The sequence below is a fragment of the Pteropus alecto genome, unplaced genomic scaffold, assembly GCF_000325575.1.
Source record: "Pteropus alecto unplaced genomic scaffold, ASM32557v1 scaffold92, whole genome shotgun sequence".
In the NCBI taxonomy this organism is placed as follows: Eukaryota; Metazoa; Chordata; class Mammalia; order Chiroptera; family Pteropodidae; genus Pteropus; species Pteropus alecto.
This window is the reverse complement of record NW_006432447.1, coordinates 9,810,179-9,820,537: the sequence shown is the minus strand read 5'-3', so window position 1 is coordinate 9,820,537 and position 10,359 is coordinate 9,810,179. Positions and strand designations below refer to the sequence as shown.

Sequence of the window (10,359 nt, the reverse complement as noted above, 5' to 3'; positions counted from 1 at the left end):
TATTTATTTAGATGGTGATGAGGTAACAAAAACTTAGAAAAAATTGGTAAACTGTATTTTATGCCAACTATAAAAATATTTCCATATGGATTTAAAAAACAGACTGTAAAAAAACCATAAAAGAACTAGAAGAAAATATGGTGAAAAGTGCCTACTGGGGTGAGATTTCCTGCCCACAGCAAAATAAACCAGAAGACTGAGTTGATTACTTTAAAATGAAATTTCTATGTGAAAAAAATGACCTGGAAAAATACTTGCAAATATGTGAAGGTGTTAGTATCCTTACAGACATATGCTTATTCATGCTAACAGTTATGAAAAAACATGGCAACTCCCAACAGAAAAATGGGCAAAAGACATGAATTAGGCAATAAAGGAAAAAATACACATCGTCAAACATTTTTACATGTTTAATCTATCTAGAAATTAAATACAAAAGGGCGATTAGATCTCTTATTTCACCTATCATAAGCTGGTAAGTTTTTTAAATGATTAAGGAAAAAGAGCTTAGTCGTATCTAAATGATTTTTAGTTTCTTTTGAATTAGTTTGTAAGGCAGGCAAAATTAAGCCTAGTTTTATTTAGAAGTACTTTATTTGTATCTTCTATTTTTTAAAACTTTTAAAATTGTGATACATAACAATGTATGTAAAATATATAACAATTTGTGAAGTGAACACACACCTGGGTTACAACCACCTAGATCCGACACAACCCTCTTGGCACCACAGAATTAAGTCCCTTGTATCTTCCTTTCTGACCACAACTCCTGCCCCACACAGCTAACTTTTACGGCAATCACTTTGTTGCTTTTTATGTAGTGTGACTATCAAAGTGTACATCTTTAAAAGTTTAATTTTGTCTGTTCTTGACTTCATTAAGTGGAATCATATAGTACATACTGTGGTTTCTGTTGTTTAGCCTTATTTTTACAACTTATCCATCATGTGGTTAGCTATAATTTATTTCCATTGTTATGCAGGACTCTGACTATAATCTTAAATGTCACTGATGAACATTTGGGTCCTTTCAAATTTCTGGCTCTTACAATCAGTGGCCATTTGGATTATCTTTCTTATGACATGCCTGTTTGCATTTGAATTTTTAAAAAACTGCAGACGTTTTTATATTTAAAAATCTTTTAAAGATATCTGCTATATTAGTAATCCACCTGGAACTGATTTTCAGATTTGCTGTGAGACAGGGTTTAATTACCTTTCTGGTACATGGATACTCAATTATTCCAGCACCATTTATTGAACAGATTGTCCTTTTCCTACTCCTCTGCAATATCATTTTTATCATAAATCAAGTGTCCACATATTGCATGGGTTTGTTTCAAAACACTATTCTGTTCCACTAAGCTCATTTTTGCATGACATTATTCATTTAAGAAAGTTACTTATCACAAACCTTGGTCCTCTTAGCTCAATCAGTAATGGCCCAGTCTTTTCTATATGGAATTGGTAAATGGGGTTATTTTTATGAGTCTCTTGGAAATTTCCACATCCTCCAGCACTCTGACCACTCCACTTTCCATTAATCTAATAAAACAAAGTTTTTATATTAACAAAACTTCACATTCTCCAATTCCACGTTAAAGACAAAACTCCTTTACATGCCTCCCTCCAAAAAAAGGGAAGACAACCTCCCACTCTGGCTCCACCCTCTCTCCATTCTTTATTTGCCACTGACGGTGCAAATAAACTCCCGTTTCAGCCAGGCTACTCTGCTGCTACTGCTACTTGAACCCCATCTCCATCTCTCAGTCTTCAATCAAGTTGTTCTCCCTGACAATAATGCTCCCTCAAATCATCCTCTATACATCTAGCCCGCCTTGCAAAGTCAATCTCATTCTATTAAGAGGTTTATCCACATGGCCTTCCTTAGACCAAAGATTGCATTAATCTTTCTCTGAACTTCTTATTTCTTCCCACAGAATCACTTAATGTTGCTCACTGAAGACCTTGTATTCCAACCCAGACTGGGTGGAAGCTACTTACATTTTCCTTATTCCTTTCAAGTCCCAGAATACTTTTATTTTGTAAGAAATTGTTAAATGTGAATAAAAAGAGAAAATGAGAAAAAAAAAAAAGAATTCTAAGAGGTCTATGAGATTATGATCCTAAGAAACAATTCTCTTACCTGTTTTGATAAGGTGTATGGTGAAGGAATCTTTGAAAAAGTAAAGCTGCATGCTGAATATACCTAGATTAAAAAAAGTTATTGTACTGATAAAGTTTATACTTATAAAAACAAAGTGATAAAATATATTGGAAGACTGAAAAATTAGTTGGCACATATAAACATCATGATCTGCAGGCAGCCTGGTATCAAGTTAGATTTAATGAACTGGGAACTGGGAAGCTAGGGATCTGTCTTGGCTTTCTCTGCTGCTGTGTGTGACTCAGGACAGGTCACCATCTCTCTAGGCCTCGGCATCTGCATCTGAAGGATGGAGTGAAGTTAGCTCCCCAATGTCACTAAAAATCTATTCAAATTGAGCTCCGTTGCTGGTCTATGGAAATATCTAAGCAGAACCAAATTACAGTGACCTTCCTAACTATGAGAGCAATGTTCATAGGCCATCGATTCCCTAAGTTCAAAGTCTTATATTCAACATACATTACCTCAAGACTGAACTGTAACTCTGAAAACTAAAATGCTCATTAAAAATGTTATTCGAAATAAAAGATTACTTTTCAAAAGTATCATGTTCTGCAGAAAGCGTCATAATAATATTGAACTGATATACATACAAACACATACACACAAATATACATAGATAACAAGCAATACAATTATAGATAACAATTATTTTTCAGAAATAATCCCACTTACACAACAGAGCACATTATGTACTTTATATTATTGTTTTGTCATTGTATATTGGTTTACTTACCCGGACTGTATAATGGATTGTGTTCTGTTTTTCATACTGAGAAACCACTAATGTAAAGGTATGGGTCCCAGGTGTAGTCAGCTTTATCTTAGTCAAATAATGAGGGCTGTTAATTCGAATCCCATCAATGTATGGGGGAGGGTCAGCTGCAAATAAACAAGTGTGTTTATAGAAAAGAAGACTTTAGTTTTAAATTTAAGTTTTATGGTTGATGGTAGAAAAAATAGACATCCCCTTAATTGATTCTATCTTTAAATACAATAGTACTAAAGAATTATAATTTCAATTAAAAACTTTACAATTAAACAATATAAAACTTTAAAAGTTTCTAATCAGCAAAAGTATCTTTTAGAATATATTCAATAACGTATAAAGTAATCCCTATTACTTGCCCTATGTTGCGCCTTTTTCTCTAGTATAAGATTTTAAAGTTAGGATTAGCTTTTTCTTCTTTTAAGGAAAAATTTTAAAAATGATACAAAGAAACATATAAAAATTCCCTATCATTCAATTAACTTTTTCTTTTTTGCCATACTAGCTTCTTCATAAAACAAAGTCCCTTTTAACCGCCACCCTTCGTTTTATTCCATTCCACTCTGATAGATTTGAAGGACATCTTTCCAAACTTTCACACACACGTATCCCTTAAAAAGAATGAATGGGTAAATTTATTTCTGTGAGCATATATCTAAAAAAAGGACTGTATGTGTTTTATTTTACATCTTTCATTTTTCAATGTTTTTGAGATTCATGTTGTTATACACAGATATGGTTTATTTTAAAACTGCCTATTTAATATTCTATTGTATGACTACAACACATTTTATCTATAGCCCCCATCTAGTTATCCAGACAATCTGGATATTCAGATTATTTCCAATATTTTGCCTTCACAAACAATGCTGCTTGACATATATTTTGTTAGTCTCATTGAAGCTGACATAATAAAATCGTTTCATGCATTTTAATTGCCATATGTCATTTAAGATCAATGCTATATCACTTGGCTTATTTACGAACACCAATTATTTACAATGTGATCTATTAGAAACACTAAACATTTTAGTATCTCAAATAGGTAATACATCTCTAAAGCTTAGAGGTGTATAATCTAGTGCGAAGAGAAAAAGAATGGGCACATCTATGATCTTGGACAAGGTTTTTAACCTTTCTATGTCTCAGTTTACTCTTCTGTCAAATGAGGAACAATAAGGCCTGTTCCATTTATCTCAGAGGTCTGTGATGAAAATAAATCTACAAACCAGAAAGTACCTTACAAAGGCAAAATCACTGTTAAAAAGGGAGCACCGTTTTTAAAAAAATCCAAGTAAAAAGAGTAAAGAAATTTAAAATTTGAAAGTTACATAACGCTTTAATGCTAGGAATACAGTCGCAACATTTGTGCTTTTTCTTGGTTGTATAATGACCAATGTGCAAAAATGGAAAATTTGGCTGGTTTAACCCAACATGTATCATTCGATCTACTATGTGCCATGCCCGTTCCAGAATATTTAGAGATACTGCCTACTGAGAATCAATTACATGCCTTCAACACAGTGCCATATTTTCCTATGATAAAGCAAAACAAAACTCAACAACATCACTTTTCATAACAGCTCCCCCAACATTGCCCATTTCTTTGAAAGAACTGTCAATAATTGCTTCCTTCCTTCACAGTCTCATCTTAAACCACTCCAATTGGCCTTCTAGTCTGCCCTTCCTCCAACTCTGTTCCTGTCAAGGTCAACAATGACTGCTAGGATGCTAAGTCCAATAGTCTCTTCTCTAACCTAATCTTAATCAACCTCTAAAATAGCAATCAATGCAGTTGTCCATTCTTTTCTTTCTTCTCCTAGGTTATATGAAACATTACTCTGTATTTCATCAGGTACTCTGTTCAAATTCTTTTATGGTAACTTTTCCTTTGCTTAACCTTAGGATGTCAGAGTTCATGAGTGGTCAGGTCTGGGGTGTTCATCTCTATACCTACAGCTCTCTCCATAGATGATTTATTTTTTTTCCATAGGTGATTTAATACAGAGCTATCTTCAAATGCCATCTATATGCTCCTTACTCCTAAATCTACACCTACACTCTATACCTTATCCCAGAATTCTATTCAGAAATCTAAATGCCTACTTGGCATCTAATAGGGTATCAAATTTAACGAAACCAAAAATTAACTGCTCCTCCCTACCCACCAATACTTAGCCATCTCAGTAAATAGTACACCTTTCTATTGCTCAAGCCAAAAAAAATAGGAATCATCCTTGATAAGTCTTTGCCCCCTATGTCAACTCAGGTCCTGTAAATCCTACTGAAACTCAAATCTATCTACTCCCTTCCTCCACCTGAAGTTCAAACCACCATCTCTTCTCCAAAATTGCCTATCTGGTTTCTCTACTTTCATTTTTTGCCCCTCCAATATATTCTACTAAGAATCTTCTTAAAAAAAAAAATTAGATCATGTCATTTTCCTAATTAAGACTCTCCAAAGATTTCCCATCACACTTAGAACACATCCAAACCCTTTCGTGTGGCATACAGAACCTCATGTGAGCTTCTGAGCCTGCATACCTTTCTGACCTCTTCAGATACCATACCTCCCCAGGCCTACTGGCCTTTTTCCTGTTTCAAAAAAAACCCAATCTTTTTCTCATTTTAGAGTCCTTGCACTTGCTGTTCCCTCTGCCTGTTCCTTTTGCTTTTCCCTCTATTTCTTTGAATGACTGATTCATTTTTGTCAGAGTTCCTCTTATCCCTCTCAATGAAGCCTTGTATGGTTACCCATCCAACAAGCAACCCGTCACTAACACATGACCCTATTTGTTTCTTTACAAGCATGCATTACTATTTTTTTGCTTATCTGTCTCCCTGACTATAACAAATAGTTCCTATCACTTAGTAAGTGATATAAATTTTTTTGACTGTGAAAACAAAAACGGTTTCAATATGTTAAATGTCTCAGCTGCCCTCAGAAGGGAAGATTCACTTTGGCAGAAAGGTTATCACACAAGAAATAACATATAAGCTGGATCTTAATTATGTTCATTATGCAGAAGAGGGTAAAAAGACTATGTGGGCAGAGAGCAGAGAGGGGAGAGATTCTTGGTGGAAGAAACTGTGTGGAAAGAGAGGTGACGAGGGCATGACATGTTTAAGAGTAGCCAGCACCTCACTGTGGTGCTGGCTACTCTTAAACATGTCATGCCCTCGTCGCTACTGTGAAAAGGAGGCCTGAGATAAAAGGGGACGGGAAGTTGTTAAGGCCCAGATATAAAAAGCTTTATACACCATGGTGATGAGCTTGGATTTTATCCAAGAATCCACGAAAAACCACAGATTTTTCAATCAGAGAAAAAGATATGATTTAAGTTTCAGAAATAAAACTGACAGCAATGTGTAAAAACGGAGAAATCTAAAATTCCTGAGGTCTCTATTAAAAACAAATCAAAACAAAACACACAGCAGCATAAATACACACTCACCTGTTTGAGTGGTTTCTATTAGTCTAGCATAATTAATTTATGCATATTATCTACATAAAATCTGTCATTTTCAACTTAATCATGTAATCAAAACTTTAATGTTTGTTTCAATTTTTACCTACTAAACTTACCTGGGTAATATACTTTTTTCCCATCAGTCTTGTATACAACCATTGTGATAAATTCTCGATTATTTGCAAAATCATCCTAAAAGCACAAAGAATCCAAAGTGGTTAGAAAAATGGGCTCAAAAATGCTCTTAAGTGGATAAAAAGAATAATTCTAACTTTTAGAGCATTTATTTCAGCTATTTAGTGCAATTAAAAACACTGGTTTTACGAATTAAACTGTCTTTTCAATATATTGACCATACTGTATGAACAAATATATTAAAAGGAGACTGAGGCTATTAAAATTATCATCACCCATTACAGAATCAGGCAGGCCTCATGATTCAAAATTTCCAAAACCCCTTTACCATATCTTAATGTTAATATTCTTAAGACCTAAAGTATATATAATCAACATGAAAACTCTCACTAAAAAGCATAAACTCCTTGTTTTTCTTCAGGGATGATTTCTGAATAAGACTTCTAAGTGTATGATTATAAATGATAAATTTCCTTAGAGGGAAATATACATTTAGCTAAGAAAATACAGTTTTCAAGCCACCTACATAAATCAAACAGGCTGGTGATCAAATTAGATATCTCATTCACAACGGTCTAATTACATTTCAAAGAATTTCTGTATGGAATATCTTAAGAAGGGCATCAGTACCTTGTCTGTTATGTGTCTACTAAGCAAAACCCAGACCGCAGCGCCACCTTGTGGACACTGCACCTCCAATTTGTACTGGGGGTTGTTGGCCAGGCTATAGGCATCTTTCACAGGTCCGTGCTTAGCATCCCAAGTACTAAAATATAAAGTCAACAAAGAAGGTAGTAATTAAAATTCCCATAGAGCTAAAATATATTACTTTTCAAAAAGTTTTGTGTTTCAGATATAATTATCAGATTTTTCTGTCCGTAAATTTTTGGTATAACCAGGCAAAATTTAAAGGAAGTAACTATTACATGATAGTCAACCGTGGGCATGACAAAAGGAGAATACTAGTCTTCCTAAATTAATCATTTCATTTTAAATAAAAAAAGTGGAGACTACTATAAAGCATACCCTGAAATGCACAAAAAGTTACCTGTGAATACATGTTGATTCTTTAAAAAGACCTGGATTCCAACTCAAATAAATCACATCATAATACTGGCAGAGATCATCCCATGAAATCCAAAATATGCCTGAAAATTAGGTGTCTTTGTTAATCTAAAGAATATCTTAATGATGAATACCAAATTAGTTAAACACATCTCACATTGTTAAAGCATGTATTTAAAGATCAAATGGTATTAAAATTACAAAAAGATATATTTACCATTGTCTATTTTTTGAGCTGTTCGAGGATCAAAGTTTAAATATTTTTGTAACTCCGGGGTCCAGTTTTTTACATCATTTTCACTATACCTTCCTTTCCAACGTAAATGACTCCACGGATTTTTCAACTGGATAAATCGCAGCCCCTATTTAAAAAAAAAAACACAAAAAACATGAGACATCAAAGTTGCAAAACAGTTATTACCATATTTTTATTAGTTATATCATTCTCTAAGGAAGGATGTATTCTGAATACTTGTCAATTCTTTTCCCACCACATCAATTTAAAATTAATATTCTTTAAAGAACACTTTCACCATGTCACATATCTGATCAAAACTGTAAATGGCTATCTATCCCTAGAGCTATGCTGTCCATATGGTAGTCACTAAACCACATGTGGTTATTTAAAATAAAATTAAAAAAAATTTAAAAATCAGTTACTCAGTTACACTAGCCACATTTCAAGTGTTCAAGGACCATGTGAAGCTCGTAGCTAATGCACTGCACAGCAAAGACAGAGAACATTTCTGTCAATGAAGGGAGTCCAATCAGGTTGACTTAGAACATTGGTTATTTTATGTCCTTTCAAAGCCTACTTTACTCCGTCCTCACCAATTTCTAGTACTCACATCCCGTGTATCTTTGGCTCTAGCCTAATCTTTTCTCTCACAACCCCACAAATAATCCTTATTCAATTTCACCTCTAAAGGCATTTGCTCATGTTGTTTCCCTTTCCTGGAAGGCCCTCGACGATCCCTTTTAACTACCCTTCCTTTCAGATCTTCTTTAGTTTCTTCCTCCATTGACTGTCACTCTGAAGACTGGAGCAGTGATGAAAAAAGAACACAGACTTTGGAGTCAGAATGAAATAGAACCAAATTCCACCTCTACTATTTAACAGCTTTATGGGCACCTGCTTTGGTCATTTACCTTCTTTGAGTATTTGTTTACTCATATGTAATGAAATGATGATTATAATGTCTCCTAGAAGATGGTTGTGAAGATTAAATAAAGTAACATATGCAAAATATCTAGCACGCAATAATTTTCTTCTTTTAATGATGACCTTTCCTCTAAAGTTTATAGTGCTAACAACTCTATTACATTAACTTAAAACAGTTAATATCCTGTCTTATAGTGTTTCCTACTTGTGCAAATGTAAGAATCTTGTCTTTCCAAAAAGATGGTAAACTCCTTGAGCCAGTTACAGTATTATTCTTTTTCAGAAGTCTCCATTGAGTTTATGGAATGTTAAGGTAAGTGCTCCATAAATACTGGGTGTGTCTACAGAATTGATTACTCTGATTCAGAAAAACAAAAGAGCTTGCAAATCCAAGAGTGTTTGTCTTATTTCAAGTCGTCAACTTAGAAAATCATAGTTTTTCTCTAATGATTTCATAAATCACTGTTTTGGGGACTTTAAAAAACAAATTCTGCTATTTTAAATGTGGCAAATCTTGGCCTGGGGTAATGTGATTTCTAGACATAAGCAAGACTCATTTATCTTGGGCTATATTCTCTAGAATCTTCATTAATACAATTTTTCTGAATTTCTTCTACACCACTTGTGCTTCACTCCTGCCCCTGCCACATATCAGCTAACACACTGAATTCTAGTTCCTTTCTTTTCATAAAACCTAGGTGTACATGAGCAGGAATTCTGCCTTATTTCAGGACTCTATCACTTTTAAAAAAAGAAATATAAAGGAGCAAAGGGTTAAAGTACAAATTAGTTGATAGATGGTTACTGGGATGGGGAGGATGGCATACAGAATGCAGTCAGCAATAATGTAATGTTTATGTGTAGAGGCAGATCCTTCCTTGATTTTCACCCTATGTGTAGAGGATGACAATCAAGGAAGGATCGTTTCATAAGCTATTTAAATGTCTAACCAATGCACTGTATACTTGAAACTAATAATAAAATAAAGTAAAATTAAAAAAAAAAGAAAACCATGAGCAATAGTACACTTTAAAAAATTTTAAATAACTGGAAGTGGGATGTAAAATGGTTGAAGATTTTCGAACCACTTTGAAGGATAAAGGCAAACAAAACTATTACAAAAGACATAACAAAAAAGTAAAGAAGCATAAATAAGAACACCTGAAGAGCAACTATACTAGTCATTCACAGTAAGCCCAATTTTAGTTCAAATGTCACTGGTGCAAAGAGCTGAAGTTGCCAGGATTGCAAGGAAACATTCTTAGAAAAAACAATTATTGTGAAAATATTTGCTATAGAACTATTGAATCAAACAGACAAAACTTACTTAAGAGCAGAAAGGACTGAACAATTTATTGATACTAAACATCTACATAATATATATTAATTTTGTACCTTAAAAACAGATTGTTTTCAAGTGTCTAATTTTTTAAAAAATAATTATTTTATGGTGACATTGGTTAACGAAATCTAATAAGTTTCAGCTGTACATTTTAACAGTAAGGCATATATATATTTACACTGTATGTGCACTTTCCATGGTTAGCTTTCTTTCTGTCATCACATACTTGATACCCCCCCGAGCCCATCTA

General features: G+C 33.8%; 1 protein-coding gene across 1 annotated transcript in view; it reads right to left on the bottom strand.

Moving 5' to 3' along the window:
- The window catches only part of CAPN7 (calpain 7), a 32,398-nt gene that overhangs the window by 1,823 nt on the left and 20,216 nt on the right, over positions 1–10,359 (bottom strand). Inside the window, exons 13-19 of the mRNA XM_006907254.3 lie at positions 7,823–7,967; positions 7,589–7,688; positions 7,171–7,306; positions 6,522–6,597; positions 2,903–3,048; positions 2,146–2,208; positions 1,414–1,544 (exon numbers count right to left, since the gene is read on the bottom strand). Coding sequence (XP_006907316.1) covers positions 1,414–1,544; positions 2,146–2,208; positions 2,903–3,048; positions 6,522–6,597; positions 7,171–7,306; positions 7,589–7,688; positions 7,823–7,967 — 797 coding nt within the window. The remainder of the gene's footprint in view (positions 1–1,413; positions 1,545–2,145; positions 2,209–2,902; positions 3,049–6,521; positions 6,598–7,170; positions 7,307–7,588; positions 7,689–7,822; positions 7,968–10,359) is intronic.